Raw genomic sequence first — 22,083 nt, 5'->3', positions numbered from 1 at the left:
GAGATCTCAACCCCATAGAAAATCTTTGGGGGGAGTTGAAAGTTCGCGTTGCCCAGCAACAGCCCCAAAACATCACTGCTCTAGAGGAGATCTGCATGGAGGAATGGGCCAAAATACCAGCAACAGTGTGTGAAAACTTTGTGAAGACTTACAGAAAACGTTTGACTTTGGCATTGCCAACAAAGGGTATATAACAAAGTGTTGAGATAAACGTTTGTTATTGACCAAATACTTATTTTCCACCATAATTTGCTAATAAATTCATTAAAAATCCTACAATGTGATTTTCTGAAATTTTTTTCCTCATTTTGTCTGTCATAGTTGAAGTGTACCTACAATGAAAATAACAGGCCTCTCTCATCTTTTTAAGTGGGAGAACTTGCACAATTGGTGGCTGACTAAATACTTTTTTGCCCCAATGTACACATGAGATGAGTAATTGTAGATTATGTAAACATTATTAAAGTGGTGTTATTTAAAGTGACTGGTGATACCTTTATTAAGTGAATTTATTTAAATGGCCAAAGATTTTATTCTTTATGTTGGCAGCAGCCTCTCTGTTAGTGATGGCTGTTTAACAGTCTGATGTCCTTGAGATAGAAGCTGTTTTTCAGTCTCTCAGTTCCAGCTTTGATGCACCTGTACTGGCCTCACCTTCTAGATGATAGCGGGGTGAACAAGCAGTGGCTCGGGTGGTTGTTGTCCTTGATCTTTTTGGCCTTCCTGTGACATCGGGTGCTGTAGGTGTCCTGGAGGGCAGGTAGTTTCCCCCCGGTGATGCGTTGTGCAGACCGCACTACCCTCTGGAGAGCGATGCGGTTGAGGGCGGTGCAATTGTCGTACCAGGCGGCGATACAGCCCAACAGGATGCTCTCGAGTGTTTTAGATGACCAGCCAAATTTCTTCAGCCTCCTGAGTTTGAAGAGGCGCTGTTGCGCCTTCTTCACCACGCTGTCTGTGGGTGGACCATTTCAGTTTGTCCGTGATGTGTACGGCGAGGAACTTAAACAGAACAGGGAGTACAGGAGAGGGCTGAGTGGGGAGTGGGGCCCCAGTGTTGAGGATCAGCGGGGTGGAGATGCTGTTTCCTACCTTCACCACCTGGGGGCGGCCTATCAAAGTCCAATTTCTCTACCATAGGCCGTCTCCAACGGTGTTTTAGAAAATTTGGCAGTACGTCCAACTGGCCTCACAACTGCAGACCACGTGTAACCACGCCAGTCCATCTGACTTCTTCACCTGCGGGATCGTCCGAGACCAGCTACTAGGACAGCTGATGAAACTGAGGAGGATTTCTGTCTGTAATCATGGCCTATGCCCAGTCATGTGAAATCCATAGATTAGTGCCTAATGAATTTATTTAAATCAACTGATTTCCTTATATGAACTGTAACTCAGTAAAATCTTTGAAATTGTTGCATGTTGTGCAGTGGTGTAAAGTACTTAAGTAAAAATACTTTAAAGTACTACTTAAGTAGTTTTGGGGGGATCTGTACATTACGTTACTATTTATATTTTTGCTAACTTTTACTTTTACTTCACTAAATTCCTAAAGAAAATCATGTACTTTTTACTCCATACATTTTCCCTGACACCCAAAAGTACTTATTACATTTTGACAGGAAAATGGTCCAATTCACACACAAGTGCTTCATTTGTAAATTATTTTTTAGTGTTGGAGTGTGCCCCTGCAATTTGTCAATAAAAAAAATGAGTAAATTGTGCCGTCTGGTTTGCTTAATATAATGAATTTGAAATTATTTACACTTTTCATACTTAAGCACGTTGTAGCAATTCTATTTACTTTTGATACTTAAGTATATTTAAAACCAAGTACTTTTAGACTTTTACTGGGTGACTTTAAGTTTTTCTTGAGTCATTTTCTATTAAGTTATCTTTACTTTTACTGAAGTATGACAATTGAGTACTTTTTCCACCACTGATGTTGCATTTATATTTTTGTTCAGTATATCTATCAGATAATAATCATCATCAGCATCGACTTTTTTCCACTTATCCAATTTTGGCCAGATCTTTGAGTCTTTCAACATGACCGCTCTGTGGAAGCTGCCATGTATCTTCATCTGTGATAACAAGTTGGGTATGGAGATGTCTGTAGAGAGGACTTCTCCTAGCACTGAGTACTTCAAAAGAGGGAGACTATTCCTGGCCTCAAGGTAGGACACACACGGTCAGTGGGTGTACAGTATCTCTGCTATATTGACCTTCCTGCCTCTGGGTGTAGGTGGAAGGCATGGGTGCTCTGTTCTGTGTGTTAGGGAGGCCATCAAGCTCGCAGCAGACCACTGCAGAGCCTGGAAGGTGCATAGATGAGAAAGTTATAACACTCTTCAAGCTCTTAAACCAGTTAAGTATAACTTTGTCTCAGACAATCTAATCTCAGAGGGATGATCAGCTTCTAGTATCACACCAGTCTCTTCCCGGACAACGGGAGGATACAGTGCCTTGCGAAAGTATTCGGCCCCCTTGAACTTTGCGACCTTTTGCCACATTTCAGGCTTCAAACATAAAGATATAAAACTGTATTTTTTTGTGAAGAATCAACAACAAGTGGGAGACAATCATGAAGTGGAACGACATTTATTGGATATTTCAAACTTTTTTAACAAATCAAAAACTAAAAAATTGGGCGTGCAAAATTATTCAGCCCCTTTACTTTCAGTGCAGCAAACTCTCTCCAGAAGTTCAGTGAGGATCTCTGAATGATCCAATGTTGACCTAAATGACTAATGATGATAAATACAATCCACCTGTGTGCAATCAAGTCTCCGTATAAATGCACCTGCACTGTGATAGTCTCAGAGGTCCGTTAAAAGCACAGAGAGCATCATGAAGAACAAGGAATACACCAGGCAGGTCCGAGATACTGTTGTGAAGAAGTTTAAAGCCGGATTTGGATACAAAAAGATTTCCCAAGCTTTAAACATCCCAAGGAGCACTGTGCAAGCGTTAATATTGAAATGGAAGGAGTATCAGACCACTGCAAATCTACCAAGACCTGGCCGTCCCTCTAAATGTTCAGCTCATACAAGGAGAAGACTGATCAGAGATGCAGCCAAGAGGCCCATGATCACTCTGGATGAACTGCAAAGATCTACAGCTGAGGTGGGAGACTCTGTCCATAGGACAACAATGAGTCGTATATTGCACTAATCTGGCCTTTATGGAAGAGTGGCAAGAAGAAAGCCATTTCTTAAAGATATCCATAAAAAGTGTTGTTTAAAGTTTGCCACAAGCCACCTGGGAGACACACCAAACATGTGGAAGAAGATGCTCTGGTCAGATGAAACCAAAATTGAACTTTTTGGCAACAATGCAAAATGTTATGTTTGGCGTAAAAGCAACACAGCTGAACACACCATCCCCACTGTCAAACATGGTGGTGGCAGCATCATGGTTTGGGCCTGCTTTTCTTCAGCAGGGACAGGGAAGATGGTTAAAATTGATGGGAAGATGGATGGAGCCAAATACAGGACCATTCTGGAAGAAAACCTGATGGAGTCTGCAAAAGACCTGAGACTGGGACGGAGATTTGTCTTCCAACAAGACAATGATCCAAAACATAAAGCAAAATCTACAATGGAATGGTTCAAAAATAAACATATCCAGGTGTTAGAATGGCCAAGTCAAAGTCCAGACCTGAATCCAATCGAGAATCTGTGGAAAGAAATTAAAACTGCTGTTCACAAATGCTCTCCATCCAACCTCACTGAGCTCGAGCTGTTTTGCAAGGAGGAATGGGAAAAAATTTCAGTCTCTCGATGTGCAAAACTGATAGAGACATACCCCAAGCGACTTACAGCTGTAATCGCAGCAAAAGGTGGCGCTACAAAGTATTAACTTAAGAGGGCTGAATAATTTTGCACGCCCAATTTTTCCGTTAAAAAAGTTTGAAATATCCAATAAATGTCGTTCCACTTCATGATTGTGTCCCACTTGTTGTTGATTCTTCACAAAAAAATACAGTTTTATATCTTTATGTTTGAAGCCTGAAATGTGGCAAAAGGTTGCAAAGTTCAAGGGGGCCAAATACTTTCGCAAGGCACTGTATGTGACCAGCATAGAGACACTCTGTGGAAGAGACTCCAGTACAGAGCTGCATCTCGTCCCAGTTTAATCACTGTGTGTGGTGCAGAGCTAGAGAGCATAAATTGTGAGAAACTGCCGCTCCAATAGAAATCCCTGATCAGGCTATTCAGCAGTGTCATGGAGGCGTTGGCTTCCTTGTTTGATTATTTTTTGTTTAGAAATCTCTCTGGCAGAGTCTTATTGTCACGTGGAGCTGGAGACCTAATGTTACCATGGACACAGCATGAGCGACCCTGGGGATAGGTGAGACGATATTTCTGACCCTGTGACTGTTACTTGACCTCCGGTCCCTCTGCGCCCCTTAACTCCCCACCCACACCACCTCTCTCTCGCTCTCTCCTCAGTCTGTTTTGTTTTAACCTTACCCACCTCTTTGTGTTGCCACTCTTCCTCACTCCCTATTTTAGCCTGTCTAGACACCCTTCAGTGTAGTGCAGTGTTGGTTTGGGATGCACAGGGCTCTGTGTCTTTCTCTCATCGACCAAGGGCTAGAGCTGAACCCTGCTATTCAGGTCTAAACCCTCTTAGGCTTGTGTGCGGCTGCTCGACCATGGAAACCCATTTCGTGAAGCTTTGGACAAACAGTTCTTGTGCTGATGTTGCTTCCAGAGGCAGTTTGGAACTCGGTAGTGAATGTTGCAACCGAAGACAGTTTTTTTTTTACATGCTTCAGCACTCGGCAGTCACTTTCTGTGAGCTTGTGTGGCTTACCACTTCGTGGCTGAGCCGTTTCTCCTAGATGTTTCCACTTCACAATAACAACAATTACAGTTGACCAGGGCAGCTCTAGCAGGGCAGAAATTTGATGAACTGACCATCCTATGATGGTGCCACTTTGAAATTCACCTAGCTCTTCAGTAAGGCCATTCTACTGTCAATGTTTGTCTATGGAGATTGCATGGCGTGTGCTCGACTTTATAAACCTGTCAGCAACAGGTGTGGCTGAATAATCTACACATATTATGGGGTGTCTACATACTTTTGTGTATATATAGTGTAGCTGTTGAGATCAGGAAGGTGATCGAGGATGTGGTCCAGTTTGCGATCTCTAACCCTGAGCCGCCATTGGATGAGCTCTGCAACCACAATTTCGCCAATGAACTACCCCTGGGTCAAACTAAAGTCTGTCAGCTAGACACACATCTGAACCAAACTGCAGGCCATCAGCTACACATCCTCTCCGACCCTTTGAGACACCAACCCCTACGTTAAAGTCTACTCCCCATCTCCTCATCCTCCTTCTCTCATTAGTACTCTAAACACACAAATGAGTTAAACTCTGACCCTGTGATGTCACTGGTATTTATTCACAATATGTACCGTATAGTGTATAATATGTCGTTTTAGGTTAGAGTTGGTATGTATTCTCCTGATACTGAGGGATCTGTCTGAATGGGAGGTGAATTGCATTGGGAAGGCTTTTGTTCCAGCCCAGCACTAACACACCTGATTCAACATATCAACCTCTCATCAAGCTGTATCAGGTGTATTAATGCTGATATGTAACTTACAAAGCTTGTACACCCTATAGCTCTCCATGACCAGGGTTGGGGAGTGTGTGGGGGGTCTGGGTATGTCTCTCTGTTTTTAAGGTTTATTACTGTTTGACGGTATTACGTTCCTAGACTAGATAAACTTAAGAGACACCGCCAGACTGCAAGTAATAACGTCATCATAGGAAAAGGGAATGGAAATGGTAGTCCATTTGTCTCCTCCTGCTCTCTTCCTCTCCTTCTCTTTCTCTGACTCCCTAACCCCTCTCCATGAGGAGAGGATACTGATCCAAGCACTATGGAACTGAAGCATCTGTGTGAATTGAAAGATTGTAATACAGTTTGACGTGATTTGACTTGATCATTAAAGTTGGCTGAGACTTGGGGTGTTTTGAAAAGCTCTTAAAATAAAATGTATTATTTATTATAATAACAACAATAATAGTGCTTGTTTCTGATGACTCTGTAGAGGCCCGTATGCATGAGAGCTAATAATGTACCATGCCAGGTAGGTGAGTGCATTTTCCTGCTCCTGCAACACCACGAATCTTAGTATTAGTCAGAAGTAGTGCTTATAATTAGTGTTTATATACAGTGCCTTCGGAAAGTATTCAGACCCCTTGACTGTTTCCACATTTTGTTACGTTACAGCCTTTATTATGAAATTATGAAAAAAAGTCCTCAGCAATCTACACAGGAGCATCCTGTTTCCATTGATCATCCTTGAGACGCTTCTACAACTTGATTGGAGTACACCTGTGGTACATTTAATTGATTGGACATGATTTGGAAAGGCACACACCTGTCTATATAAGGTCCCACAGTTGACAGTGCATGTCAGAGCAAAAACAAGGTTGAAGGAATTGTCCGTAGAGTTCCGAGACAGGATTGTGTCGAGGTATAGATCTGGGGAAGTGTACCAAAAAATTGAAGGTCCCCAAGAACCACTAAGACTCTTCTTAGAGCTGGCCATCCAGCCCTGAGCAATTTTGGGACAAGGACCTTGGTCAGGTAGGTGAAAGAGCTCCAGAGTTCCTCTGCGGAGATGGGAGAACATTCCAGAAGGATAACCATCTCTGCAGCACTCCAATCAGACCTTTATTGTAGAGTGGCGAGACGGAAGCCACTCCTCAGTAAAAAACACATGACAGCCCGCTTGGAGTTTTCCAAATGGCACCTAAAGGACTCTCAGACCATGAGAAACAAGTTCTCTGGTCTGATGAAACCAAGATTGAACTCTTCGGCCTAAATGTCAAGCGTCACGTCTGGAACAAACCTGGCTCCATCCCTACGGTGAAGCATGGCGGTGGCAGCATCATGCCTTTGGGATGTTTTTCAGTGGCAGGGACTGGGAGACTAGTCAGGATCGAGGGAAAGCTGAACAGAGTAAAGTACAGAGAGATCCTTGATTAAAAACCTGCTCCAGAGTGCTCAGGACCTCAGACTGGGGCGAAGGTTCACCTTCCAACAGGACAACGATCCTAAGCACACAGCCAAGACAACGCAGGAGTGGCTTTGGGACTCTGAATATCCTTGAGTGGCTCAGCCAGAGCCCGGACTTGCACCCAATCAACCATCTCTGGAGAAACCTGAAAATAGCTGTGCATCGACGCTCCCCATCCAACCTGACAGCTTGAGCAGATCTACAGAGAAGAATGGGAGAAACTCCCCAAATACAGGTTTGCCAAGCTTGTAGCATCATATCCAAGAAGACTTGAGGATGTAATCGCTGCCGAAGGTGCTTCAACAAAGTACTGAGTAAAGGGTCTGAATACTTATGTAAATCTGATTTTTTAGTTTTAAATGTGTAATAAATTAGCGAAAAGTTCAAAAAATCTCTTTACTTTGTCAGTATGTAGCTTGATGAGAGAATTTTTTTTTTTAATCAATTTCAGAATAAGACTATAACGTAACAAAATGTGGAAAAAGTCAAGGGGTCTGAATACTTTCTGAAAGCACTGTATGTATATTTCTATATTTCTATACAGTAGACATCAATGGTGTAGTGGAGGGTAAACACAGTTTACACACCTTTTTAGCCACCTTTTGTGGAAAAATGCATTAAAAGTATAGGGACAGTTACTTAATTTACACTGGACGGCAATCAGAATTTACCACATCACTGGTAGAGATAATGTTTTAAGATTTTGAAGTTTGGAGCTAGGGAGTTAAAGAGTTATAACCTGTCACTTTGCCAGAAATTCACACACACAGTCAACACCCATAGACTGTTCACTCAGCTACCGTCCGGCAAATGGTACTGGAACAACTGGACTGGAGCATCAGCTTTTCCACCATAATTTGCAAATAAATTCATTCAAAATCCTACAATGTGATTTTCTGGATTTTTTTTTCTAATTTTGTCTGTCATAGTTGAAGTGTACCTATGATGAAAATTACAGGCCTCTCTCATCTTTTTAAGTGGGATAACTTGCACAATTGGTGGCTGAATAAATACTTTTTTGCCCCACTGTACAGTACCAGTCAAGTGTGGACATACCTGCTCCCTATGTTTGACTATTTTCTACATTGTATAATAATCTGAAGACATCTCAACTATGAAATAACACATATGGAATCATCTAGTAACCAAACAAGTGTTACAAAAATCTATTTTATATTTTATATTCTTCAAAGTAGCCACTCTTTGCCTTGATGACATCATTGCACACGCTTGGAATTCTCTCAACCAGCTTCACCTGGAATGCTTTTCCAACAGTTTTGAAGGCATTCCCACCTATGCTGAGCCCTTGTTGGCCGCTCAGCATATGCTTAACTCATCCCAAACCATCTCAATTGGGTTGAAGTCAGGTGACTGTGGAGGACAGGTCATTTGATGCAGCACTCTGACGCTCTTCTTCTTTGTCAAATAGCCCTTACACAGCTTGGAGGTGTGTTGGGTCAGTGTCCTGTTGAAAAACCCAATAAGCGCAAACCAGATGGGATGGCATATTGCTGCAGAAGGTTGTGGTAGCCTAGCTGGTTAAGTGTTCCTTGAATTCTAAATAAATCACTGACAGTGTCACCAGCAAAGCACCATCACACCTCCTCCATTGCTTCACAGTGGGAACCACACATGTAGAGGTAATCCGTTCACCTACTCTGCGTCTCACAAATAAATGGGAGTTGGAACCAGAAATCTCAAATTTGGACTCGTCAGACCAAAGGACAGATTGGCTACGTTGAAGAATCTAAAATCTAAAATATATTTTGATTTGTTTAACACTTTTTTGGTTACTACATGATTATATGTTATTTCATAGTTTTGATGTCTTCATTATTATTCTACAATATAGAAAAAAAATAAGAAAAACCCTTGAATGAGTAGGTGTTCTAAAACTTTTGACCGGTTGTGTGTGTGTGTCTGTGTATGTATGTATATATACACACATACGCACACGCACACACACACACACAGTTTAAGTCAAAAGTTTACATACACTTAGGTTGGAGTCATTAAAACTAGTTTTTCAACCACTCCACAAATTTCTTGTTAACAAACAATAGTTTTGGTAAGTCGGTTAGGACATCTACTTTGTGCATGACACAAGTAATTTTTCCAACAATTGTTTACAGACAGATTATTTCACTTATAATTCACTGTATCACAATTCCAGTGGGTCAGATGTTTACATTCACTAAATTGACTGTGCCTTTAAACAGCTTGGAAAATTCCAGAAAATTATGTCATGGCTTTAGAAGCTTCTGATAGGCTAATTGACATAATTTGAGTCAATTGGAGGTGTACCTGTGGATGCATTTCAAGGCCTACTTTCAAACTCAGTGCCTCTTTGCTTGACATCATGGGAAAATCAAAAGAAATCAGCCAAGACCCCAGAAAAAAAATCAGAGACATCCACAAGTCTGGGTCATCCTTGGGGGCAATTTCCAAACGCCATGTTCATCTGTACAAACAATAGTACGCAAGTATAAACACCATGGGACGATGCAGCCGTCATACCACTCAGGAAAGAGACTCGTTCTGTTTACTCGAGATGAACGTACTTTGGTGCGAAAAGTGCAAATCAATCCCAGAACAACAGCAAAGGACCTTGTGAAGATGTTTGAGGAAACAGGTACAAAAGTATCTATATCCACAGTAAAACGAGTCCTATATCTACATAACCTGAAAGGCCGCTCAGCAAGGAAGAAGCCACTGCTCTAAAACCGCCATAAAAAAGCCAGACTACGGTTTGAAATTGCACATAGGGACAAAGATCGTACCTTTTGGAGAAATGTCCTCTAGTCTGATGAAACAGAAATAGAACCGTTTGGCCATAATGGCCATCGTTATGTTTGGAGGAAAAAGGGGGAGGCTGAAGAACACCATCCCAACCGTGGCAGCATCATGTTGTGGGGGTGCTTTGCTGCAGGATGGACTGGTGCACTGCACAAAATAGATGGCATCATTAGGATGGAAAATTATGTGGATATATTGAAGCAACATCTCAAGACATCAGTCAGGAAGTTAAAAGCTTGGTCGCAAATGGGTCTTCCAAATGGACAATGACCCCAAGCATGCTTCCAAAGTTGTGGCAAAATGGCTTAAGGACAACAAAGTCAAGGTATTGGAGTGGCCATCACAAAGCCCTGACCTTAATCCTATAGAACATATGTGGGCAGAACTGATAAAGCGTGTGCGAGCAAGGAGGCCTACAAACCTGACTCAGTTACACCAGCTCTGTCAGGAGAAATGGGCCAAAATTCTCCCAACTTATTGTGGGAATCTTGTGGAAGGCTACCTGAAACATTTGACCCAAGTTAAACAACTTAAAGACAATGCTACCAAATACTAATTGAGTGTATGTACCCACTTGGGAATGTGATGAAAGAAATTAACTGAAATAGATCATTCTCTCTACTATTATTCTGACATTTCATACTTATGTCATGCAATACTGCATGATTAATTACTTAAAAATCATACAATGTGATTTTTGGATTAGATTCCTTCTCTCACAGTACCTCTACGGACCTCTACATAATTTGTAAGTAGGAAAACCTGCAAAATCGGGAGTGAATCAAATACTTGTTCTCCCCACTGTGACACAGCTACAGCCACACAAATCCCACATACATAGCATACACACACGCACTCATACCGACACAACACAAGCATCCAACCCGGAAGCCAGCCGCACCAATGCGTTTTCAGCACATGACAAGTAAGATATTATTTGAAAATCCGGCCCCCCTAGTCATAGACTGTTCTCTCTGCTACCGCACGGCAAGTCCCTGAGCGTCAAATCTAGGTCCAAAAGGCGTTTTAACAGTTTCTACCCCCAAGCCAAAGATTGAACAGCTAATCAAATGGCTACCCAAACTATTTGCAATGTCCCCGCGCCCCTTACGCCCCTGCTACGCTCTGTTTATTATCTATGCATAATCACTTTAACTCTACCTACATGTACATATTACCTCAATTACCTCGACTAACCGGTGCCCCTGCACATTTACTCTGTACCACCATTTGATTAGTATATAGCCTTGCTATTGTTATTTTACTGCTGCTCTTTAATTATTTTTTGCTTTTATTTTTTACTTAACACATTTTTCTTAAAACTGCATTGTTGGTTAAGGGCTTGTAAGTAAGCATTTTACTGTAAAGTCTACTACACCTGTTGTATTCGGCGCATGTGACAAATACAATTTTATTTGATTTGAAGTCTCCTTGATACAAATAGCGTGGAACTGACCAATGAACCGACCAATGGCATGCACTGACAGGCGTTTCCTGATATCAATGGACTGACGAAGGGCGGGCACAAATGGGTGTTACCGGATTATCGAGGAATGGCCATATCAAGAAACGCCCCCAAATTTCGGTCTGCAATTAGACTATATTGGCTGAGCCGGAGGAGCGCGAATTCATCTTGCTGTGGAATACATTGCGGCCAGCAGGCCAAACGAACGACTAAAAACGAATCATGACTCTCGAGTCAGTAAAAAGAGTCGTTCAAAAAGAACGAATCGTTCCCGAACTGCCCATCACTCGTACCCCCGCCCTTCTCTCTTTTCTTTTCATTTTGCGCCTTCATCATCCAGACAGACCAGTTTGTGCAGCGAAACCACATACAAGAGGAAGGTATTCTCTCCATATCTGTGCATTATATTGTTATTTCATTATATAATTATCGTCATATAACAGTTAAGACATCAACACGTTTGACCGAAAACAGAGTAACATTTTACGGTAAGAGCACGATTAATCAATAGCCTACATTTTGATAGTGCGCTTTAGGCTATAAATATTTTATTTTCGGAGCTATTTTTGTACAAGTTAGCTACCACCATTCAGGTGAAAATGTTATATTCTATAAACTTATCTGGATAAATATGTATTGTGTGAGTAGCCTAGCCTTTAAACTGTGTAGTCTCGTGCAGCTTCTACCTTATTTTGAATGATCAATGTATTCTCCTGTTGTCTCAGCTGGTTCACATAAGAATGTTCTGGAATCAAGATGCCGGTGGCCTTGATTTGGGGAGTGAGTGAGAGAGAGTCAAGACACCACATGTTAAACCCGTATTAGACAACTCTTAGGGTATTTTAAAGTTAAAAGGGATTAGACAAAGGCCGCCAAAAAAGGGCAGCGTCGTGAGTGACTGTCTGTGGGTAGCCTACTGAATATTTACGTGTCTCCCATGCTGATAATGCTGAGGACAAGCAGCCACAGTACCCTGCAGATTTTGGGAAGTGCATGGTGGTGTTGAGACAGCCTTTGTCTAGTTGAAGGAGCCCAGTCGGCACTGGTGTTTGCACTGCTCCAAAACTAGCCAAATATAAATGTACATCCTATAATAATCCCATTATTTTTTAAATCGGTTTACAGTCACTAACTACTTTTACAAGCAGTATATATAAAATGAGACATATTAGATGGATAAACTGTGTTGTTTGATTAAAGTACTTGTCATTGTATGTAATAGCCAATAATTCAATACTAGTTTTCAAAGTGTTTTTTTTTTTCTGTGCAAAATTGTGACAACAGAGGTGTGTATAAGAGGAGGAGGCTGCTGGAGGGAGGACTGCTCATAATAATGACTGGTACGGAGCAAATGGAATGGTATCTAAAACCATCCCACTGATTCCGCTCCAGCCATTACCACGAGCCTGTTCTCCCCAATTAAGGTGCCACCAACCTCCTGTGGTGTACACACAATCAAGTCAAAATTCCACCAGCGTGTGATGTCGTCAGGATAAAACCTGCCACCTTTCTTTGACACATGGATGGGGGACATTTTATTAATCCCTTTCTCTTAAATTAGTTTTGGGATAAGATATTACACTGCTTCTTACCAATAAAGAGTGCCTTTTCCTTTTTATTGGATCATTATGGTTCCCTACCGCCCTAAACCCTCCTCCCTAAACTCTGGTTGCAACCCTGTCTCCACCCTGACCCTCCAGTCAATAAAGGGCAAACTCCACTTTACTCCACCATGCAGGCAGCTATATTTAGATGGTGCCACTTGTCACATAGAGAGAGAGCAGCCCTAGGGATGCAGTCTGCCACACATTTCCCTCATCTATCTTTTACATAGAAACAGTGTTGGGGAAGCTACTCTGATATCACAGTTTACCAAACTATGAATTACTTCACACTGGAAGAAGTTAATCTACATTAAAGCTACCCTTAATAAAAATATAGTTTACTTAACCGAAGCTACTTTGAAAAGGTACAAAAATGCTTTTTAAATGAAAATTCCAAAGCCTAAAATAGTGAACATTCAATGGCCAAAATGTTGAAAATATTCCACTGTCTCTGTCAAGTCCACATTGGGTAGACATCCTGTTTAGATGAGCATACTTAGGCAGACTAGCCTTAGAGCTGTCTGACTAAATAATTTTACTAGTTCTTCAAAGTAGATAAGGCATAGGCCTACTTTCAAACTGTCTATCCATCATCTCCTTGTGTTGTGTACATTCCTCTCTCATGCGGTCAGTCTGTATGTAACCTAACATAGCAGGCATAAAAATGGATCCATCTCTGTCGGAGCCAGAATGAACCGGCGCAATGGATTATGGGCATTGTAGATAATGACCATGTTTCTGTGCTGAACTAGGTTGAATATTTGCATAGTGAAAACTACAACTCCCTTCAGCCCAGCGTCCCGCATAGTTCTTGACTTGATTTCTCTCGTGATTTATTTTTCTAGAGAAACCGTGCTTTGAGCTCACACAAAAAATAAACTAAATGTAAATCAAGTAATTGAACCGATGTCTGAAAAAATAAACATTTTGGTTAATCACTCAGCACTAGCAAGAACAGATCCCTCTGGAGTCAGATGTTCACAGAATGTGCAATTAAGCATATTAAACACAAAAAATATGTTTCAAATGAGAATTAAGGTCAAATTCCAAAAAAAGGAAGAATTTTTGCCTACTTCACCCATATTCTATTTTAGCAACAACAACAAAAAAGTAGTGTGTTGTTCCAGTATTAAGCTACACTGCTACATGGCAAACAAAGTAATTAACTACTGAAAACATCACCAAGGTTTGAATTCAGTTCAACTACCACTAAACTACTGCAAAATGTAGTTTAATTACTAGTTGAACTACATGTAGTTCACTACTCCCCAACACTGCATAGAAAGCTATGCAGTCTCTAAGAGGGGAGGGCTATTGTGATAGGTCTCAAAAACACAATTCTCTCAATGGCAAAATAATTGGATATTGTCTAGGGCTTTTTCTGTCTAAATAATCTGCTGGTTGCACTGCCTGTTCAAAGCGTTTGATGTCTGAATACACAATACCCGGGTGGGGGGGTAATATGATGTATTAAATATCGAACCTAAGGCTCGGCGAGGCTGGATTATATAGACAGTCTTGGGATGATTTCAAAGCCAGTGACATCAGTGCTGGTGCTTTAAACCAAATCACTTTCTTCAGTGCTGGGGAAGCTACTCTGAGAATATAGTTTACCAAGCTACCAATTACTTCACACTGGAAGAAGTTAAGCTACACTTAAGAAAAATATTGTTTACTTAACTGAAGTAACTTTGAAAAAAAGACTACAAATTGCAAGAACATATAATTCTGGAGTCAGATGTTGACAGAATGTGTAATTTAGTCTAACTATAAATCTAACTATAAATCAAGTGAAAATTAGGTAGGTCTGAGGCAGAAAAAGAGGATATTCTTGCCCATTTCAGACATATTTTCTTACATTTTTGCAAAAAAGAGTAGTACGTAGTTCCAGTCAGTGGTTTAAAAATTCCTTGAAAGTACTACTAAAGAAAATATTCATGACACTTGACTTATTCTACATTTTGTTGTTACATCCTGAATTCAAAATGGATGAAATACGTTTATTTCTCTCGCCCATCTACCCCATAATTACAAAGTAATTACAGAATATAAATATTATAAATACAGAAATATTGAATTTACATAATATTCACACCCCTGAGTCAATACTTTGTAGAAGCAACCTTTGCAGCGATTACAGCTGTGAGTCTATCTGAGAGCTTTCCTCACCTGGATTTTGCAACATTTTCCCATTATTATTTTTTAAATTCTTCAAGCTTGGTCAAATTGGTTGTTGATCATTGCTAGACAATCATTTTCAGGTCTTGCCTGAACTGTAACTCAGCCACTCAGGAACATTCACCGTCTTCTGGTAAGCAACTCATGTGAATTTGGCCTTGTGTTTTAGGTTATTGTCCTGCTGAAAGGTGAATTTGTCCCCAAGTGTCTGTTGGAAAGCAGACTGAACCAGGTTTTCCTCTAGGGTTTTTCCTGAGCTTAGCTCCAGGCTTAATTCAGTTTTAAAAAAAATATCTTGAAAACTCCCCAGTCCTTAATGATAACATGATGCAGCCACCACTATGTTTGAAAATATGTACTCAGTAATATGTTTGGGGCAAATCCAATAAAACACAACACTTTGTATTCAGGACAAAAAAATATAATGCTTTGCCACATTTTATTGCAGTATTACTTAAGTGCCTTGTTGCAAACAGTGTGCATGTTTTGGAATATTTTTATTCTGTACAGTCTTCTTTCTTTTCATTCTGTCAATTAGGTTAATATTGTGGAGTAAATACAATGTTGTTGATCCATGGTTTAGCCTCATGGTGAAATCCCTGAGCGGTTTCCTTCCTCTCCAGCAACTGAGTTAGAATAGAACACCTGTATCTTTGTAGTGACTGAGTGTATTGATCCACCATCCAAAGAGTAATTAGTAACTTCACCATGCTCAACGGGATATTTCATGTCTGCTATTTTATTTTGACCCATCTACCAATAGGTTCCCTTCTTTGCTAGGCATTGGAAAACCTCCCTGGTCTTCGGTTGAATCTGTGTTTGAAATTCATTTCTCGACTGAGGGACATTACAATTATCTGTATATGTGGAGTACAGAGATGAGGTAGTTATTTAAAAAATCATGTTAAATGCTATTATTGCACACAAAGTCCATGCAATTCATTATGTGACTTGTTAAGCAAATGTTTACTGCTGAACTTATTTAGGCTTGCCGTAACAAAGGGGTTAAATACTTATTGACATTTCTGATTTTCATTTTTTATGAATAAAAAAAAAAAATCTAATAACATAATTCCACTTTGACATTTTGGGGTATTGTGTGTAGGCCAGTGACAAATCTCAAATGAATACATTTTAAATTCAGTTTGTAACAAGACAATGTGGATTACTTTCTGAAGGCACTGCATGTAGTTTTTTTGGTATCTGTACTTCACTACTTATTTTTTGACAACTTTTATTTTTACTCCACTGTCTATATGTACTTTTTACTCAGATACATTTTCTCTGACACCCAAAAGTGCTTGTTACATTTCGTATGCTCAGGTAGAATAACAATATGGTTCAATTCATGCATACAGTGCATTCAGAAAGTATTCAGACCACTTCACTTTTTCCACATTTTTTTTTTTTACAGTACAGCCTTATTCTAAAATGTATTAAATTGTTTCCTCAATCTATACACAATAGCCCATAATGACAAAGCAAAAACAGCTTTCATTTTTTTTTGCTGATGCGTGTGTGTTTATATATATATAAAATTATATCACATTTACGTAAGTATACAGACCCTTTACTCAGCACTTTGTTGAAGCTCTTTTGGCAGAGATGACAGCCTCGAGTTTTCTTGGGTATGTGCTTAGGGTCGTTGGTCCTGTTGAAAGGTGAACTTTCGCCCAGTCTGAGGTCCTGAGCACTCTGGAGCAGGTTTTCTCTGTACTTTGCTCCGTTCATCTTTACCTCGACCCTGACTAGTCTCCCAGTCCCTGCCGCTGAAAAAAATGGTATTGGCCAGATAATGAGCGGTGCCTGGTGTCCTCCAGACATGACACTTGGCATTCAGGCCAAAGAGTTCAATCTTGTTTGTCATGGTCTGAGATTCCTTTAGGTGCCTTTTGGCAAACTCCAAGCAGGCTGTCATGTGCCTTTTACTGGGGAGTGGCTTCCGTCTGGCCACTCTAGCATAAAGGCCTGATTGGTGGAGTGCTGCAGAGATGGTTGTCCTTCTGGAAGGTTCTCCCATCTTCACAGAGGAACTCTGGAACCCTGTCAGAGTGACCATCGGGTTCTTGGTCACCTCCCTGACCAAGGCCCTTCTCCCCTGATAGCTCAGTTTGACCGTGCGGCCAGCTCTAGGAAGAGTCTTGCTGGTTCCAAACTTCTTCCATTTAAGAATGATGTAGGCCACTGTGTTCTTGGAGACCTTCAATGCTGCAGAAATGTTACCCTTCCCCAGATCTGTGGCTCGACACAGTCCTTTCTCTGAACTCTACGGACAATTCCTTTGACCTCATGGCTTGGTTTTTTGCTCTTCCATGCACTGAGGGACCTTTATATAGACAGGTGTGTGCCTTTTACTGAGGGGTGGCTTCCGTCTGGCCACTCTACCATAAAGCCCTGATTGGTGGAGTGCTGCAGAGATGGTTGTCCTTCTGGAAGGTTCGCCCATCTCCACAGAGGAACTCTGGAGCTCTGTTATTTCAATGAGTGTCCCTCCTTGTTATTGTTTTGCAGTCTTTCGGATTCATTCATATATTTCTCTATTTCTTACTCTTTTTTTTTTCTATCTCCAGGCAACCACCAAGCTCCTCCATTATCCCGTCTTCCAGACACATACTAAACCAACACCACAAACACAACACCCATCAATCACCCTTATCATGCAGACAGTCTAGGTCTGTCTCCCTGGCTGTGACCCACCCGAGGCTGAGGCAGATTCTCCTACAGAGCTCCACACCCCCAGGGGGACCCCCACAGAGATGGCTGATTCAGACCCCTCGTCCCCCTCCGATCCCCCACGGCCACTGAGCTCCCCCCGCACCCCTCTCTCCCTATCATTCCCCTTCCTCAGGGAGGGAAGTCGGGTGTGGGAGAGGGAAAGGAAACCCCCCCTGATGCCAGGCGAGCTGCCAAGCCCTCTGCCCACCAAACGCACCCGCACATACTCAGCGTGAGTAGGAATAATCTGTGGTGATAGTGAGTGTGTTTGTGCATGGCCTTGAGTGTGATCTATGAGGCTCTGGTCACTATCAGTGACTAGGGAGCCATTTTGGATGCAAGTCCAGAGAAAAGCCTCCATGGGTTAATGTTGTTTCTCTCCTATGTGTGTCTCTCAGGACGGTGCGGGCCAGATCAGGCCCAGTGTATAAGGGCGTGTGTAAGACCTTCTACAGGTCCCAGGGTCATGGCTTTATAAAGCCCTCCAACGGTGGAGAGGACATCTTTGTACACATCTCTGAGTGAGTGATTCTGAAGCGTTAGGATGCAATTATAATCTACAACACACTTTGGGACTGAAGTGTTATATGAGTTGTACCTAATCATATTTTATAATCACAATACACCTTATTGCTTTATCATATATTCATAAACTTTAATGTCCTAGACCTAAAGAGGCCTGGATTCTCTCATAATGTTCTCCCCCTCTCCCTTTTTTAGTATCGATGGAGAATACGTGCCCATGGAAGGTGACGAGGTCACGTACAAAGTCTGTTCCATCCCCCCCAAGAACCAGAAGATCCAGGCAATGGAGGTTGTCATCACCCACTTGGCCCCAGGAACCAAGCATGAGACCTGGTCTGGACAGATCATCAGCTCCTAGACCTCCACCTGCATCTGCAAATAGGCAGTGTGGTGGAGGGTGGGGGTTGGGAGGGAAGGTGGGAAGGAGCCTGGAGAGGTAAAGGGGGAGGTGGGAGAAGTGGAGTCCAGGGTAGGGAGATAAGGTGGGGGAGGAAGGAGCCTAGAGGTAAAGGGGAAGAAGGAGGAAGTAAACAAGCACAGGGAGCAGTGGAAGGAGTGATTACGTGAAGGTGTAACCCTGAGGGTTGGAATGTGGTAATATAAGGCTTAAGACAGCGTTAAGTAGGTTTCAGTTGGAATGTGAATGAGGAAAAGTTAAATATTTAAGTTAGGAAAAGGGTCCAGGTTAAATTGGATTAAAGCTTGATGGTTTATTTAAGATTATTTAAAATGGCAGGAGTCTAGTATGTTTTAATAAGACACTGCTGTAAGGAAAACTGTGAAACAAAGAGCAACAAACCTTCCTAAATGATGTTGTTTTTATTCATACTTTGATTTATTTATTTAATTTTTATTCGTTATGACAAGTGAGGTAGATATTGTTAAGATTATACATTTGTGTTTTAATGCCAATATATGCCTGGTCTAACCCATCGCACAATTCACTCTGATGATACTGCCCTGGTAATGCCCACTCCTTCAGTCTAATGTTGACCAATGACAATTTATTAATCTTTGTAACAGAGTTATTGATGATTACTATATGAGGTTCAAAACTCCTTTTTAAAAAATCATTAAAACACATGTTATCATAGTAATAGACAAGAAATGAACATGTACTGTTGTCAATAGTCTCATACTTTCATCATGCAGTTTTAGTCTTTTGTAAACATAATTAGGTTTATATGCATTGTTAATACCATGTTTTATTTATTGTGACTAAATTATATAGTACTATGTGTCTCTTCTTATGTTGGGAAACTGTCTGAAGTTTCATTGTGTTCTAGAGCACTTTTTACGTCGATTCACTGTGACTAACGTGTTGTCATTAGGATAAAAAGTTACTACTGTATTATTCACATTCCTGTGTGAAATTGTGTTGATTATTTGCATGAATAAGTTAACCTGCAGTCCAAAATAGGTTATTAGCTATTCAAATATTGCTTCAGGAATTGCTTATTAGAACGGTATGTAACATCGATAGTCCATTAGAGGGCAGACAAGGACAAGTAATCTTTAACCAATTTTGGAGAAACTCAAGGGTACACACAGTACTTCACAAAACAGGTCTACTGTGTGGAAGTGTGTCAACCTCTGATGAAGTAATGGTTAACCCTGACCATATATATATTTTGCATCATGCAGTATCTGGGCCGCTCCACTTTTTTGCACTGTAAACCCAAGATAGATAAGCCGTGATGACACAGCTTTGGTTGAATACATGGAACAGATCTAAATCTTTCAATTTTTATGGGGATGTCAACTTTGCAATCTATCCTCCAAACTGTCAACGATCCTCCAAGCCAACATTTTAAAATAATCTTAATGAATGCACATATAAAGAGCTCAGTGGAAACAGATGATGAGATGTGCTGGTGGTCAGTAATCAGAAATAAACCTGCTATTATGCATTTACCCTAAAAAGGACATTGTGCCCCAGGTATACGATAACAACACACTAACGCACTACACACACACACACCTGGACACATGCATCAACGAACCTATAAATGCACACACACATTCACACACCCAAGGACTCATTAAATATACTTAAGTATCAGAAGTAAATGGAATTGCTCAAATGTACTTAAACATCAAAAGTAAAAAATAATTTCAAATTCTTTATATTAAACAAACCAGATGGTACAATTTTATTTTTAGCCAGGGGCACACTCAGACATAATTTACAAATGAAGCATGAACGAATGAACAAACAATCTAAGACAGAAGAACTAAGTAACGTTACACCCAAAGGTCTGTCCCCTGAGCTTTGTTTCTGCAGGTTACACAGGTGTGGGAAATAAAGTCATAGCCAGACAGAATGATCTACAACGAGATGAGCTGATAATGAGTTCTCACCTTTTGGCAATAGCCAGGCATTTGTGAGTTCTGTGACTGAGTAAACAAGTGTGCGTATAATATGATCAGATGACTTCAGAATGTCCAAATTGAAGCAAAAATGACCAATAGTGTTTGCGAGGGATTCAGGCCTCTGGTTGTACCAGCACAGTGGCCTTTAGGAAGCATACTTGTAATTGTCCATCATTTCATTACTGGCAGTCGTTCATGCTTTTGTAGACTTTGTAGTTGTATAAATGGTTACATCCAGCTAACAACACATGTTCCCACAACTTTAGTGAATGTTCCCTTAAGATTCTTATTAGGCCATTAACAAACGTTTTCATTGGACTGTTCCTTTGATGTGCAAGGAATGTTTTCAAGGGACCATTCCCTTAATGTCAAATAGAACTTACCCAGAATGTGGTTACCCTGTTCTCAGAATTTAAGATAATGTTCTATACACGTTTCATGGGAACGTTGCAAGAACATTCACATGTCCAGTTTTCTGAGGGTTAGCTGAATATATCATCAACGTCCCACCAAACATACAACAGACACAGAACATGGTTGCCATGTTCTTAGAATATAAGATATACATTTTCTAGACACGTTTCATGGGAACGTTGCTAGAACATTTCTGTGTATCAGTTGTCAGGATGTTGCCTGATGGTCCCAAAGAAATCCCCCCCCCCCCCAAAAAAAAAATCATTACACACTCTTAAAAGAAAAGGGTTCCTGGAGGCACCTTTAGGGGTTCCTCAGATTGCAACACCACCGGAACACCTAAAGGTGCTGTCACGAGTCCGACCGAGGGTGTTTCCCTTTCCCGGGCAGGTGGCGCTCGGCGGTCGTCGTCACCGGCCTATTAGCTGCCACTGATTGTTTTTCCTCCCCCTCCTTGTATGTTGAGTGGTAGCACCTGTGGATGTTTAATTAGTTTGTCTTTATTTGACAGCCGGCCCGCCTGGTTGTTGTGCGGGATTATTTCTATGTAACCTTCGGCTCTGTGGTATAGGCACGTGTTAGTGCCCGGTCGGGATTGTTTCCCATTGTACATTTTGATTCCCTGTGTTTTGGGAACGTAACCTTTTTGTGAGCACCCTGTGGTGCGTTGGTGCGATTAAAGGACGCGCAGCATTGAACTCTCTGTCTCCTGCATTTGACTCCACACCCACGACACCCGGAGCATTACAGAATCCCGCACCTATCAAATTGAATGGAGTCAGCAGGAGCAGCAGCCAACCCTCTCCCATCGATGGAGGAACGTTTTCTCCACCACACCACCGTCCTTCATCGGATCGGATCCGCGATGGATCAAGTGATGGAGAGAATGGACAGATGGGAGAGGAGTGGGCTCCTCTCTCCACCTTCGGCACCCACGGTTCCGGACTCCCCATCTCCCGACTCCAG

The 22,083-nt window shown here is 41.3% G+C and overlaps 1 protein-coding gene across 2 annotated transcripts; it reads left to right on the top strand.

The window, feature by feature from the left end:
- The first annotated feature begins 11,575 nt into the window (after positions 1-11,575).
- csdc2a (cold shock domain containing C2, RNA binding a) lies at positions 11,576-19,690 on the top strand. 2 transcript variants are annotated; one of them, XM_021575990.3, is made up of 4 exons: positions 11,576-11,688; positions 17,661-18,037; positions 18,204-18,326; positions 18,526-19,690. In XM_021575990.3, exons 2-4 carry the CDS (start codon positions 17,847-17,849, stop codon positions 18,686-18,688), a joined length of 477 nt encoding a protein of 158 aa, XP_021431665.1. In that variant the 5' UTR covers positions 11,576-11,688; positions 17,661-17,846; the 3' UTR covers positions 18,689-19,690. The 2 variants fall into 2 exon arrangements, with proteins under 2 accessions (XP_021431665.1, XP_021431664.1); XM_021575989.3 differs by having other exon boundaries at positions 11,576-11,796.
- Positions 19,691-22,083: the final 2,393 nt, after the last annotated feature.

The sequence above is a fragment of the Oncorhynchus mykiss genome, chromosome 20 (genome assembly GCF_057628025.1).
Source record: "Oncorhynchus mykiss isolate SJ-2025 chromosome 20, ASM5762802v1, whole genome shotgun sequence".
Taxonomy (NCBI): Eukaryota; Metazoa; Chordata; class Actinopteri; order Salmoniformes; family Salmonidae; genus Oncorhynchus; species Oncorhynchus mykiss.
Note: the sequence above shows the minus strand (reverse complement) of the source record. Positions and strands in the feature narration are given on the sequence as shown.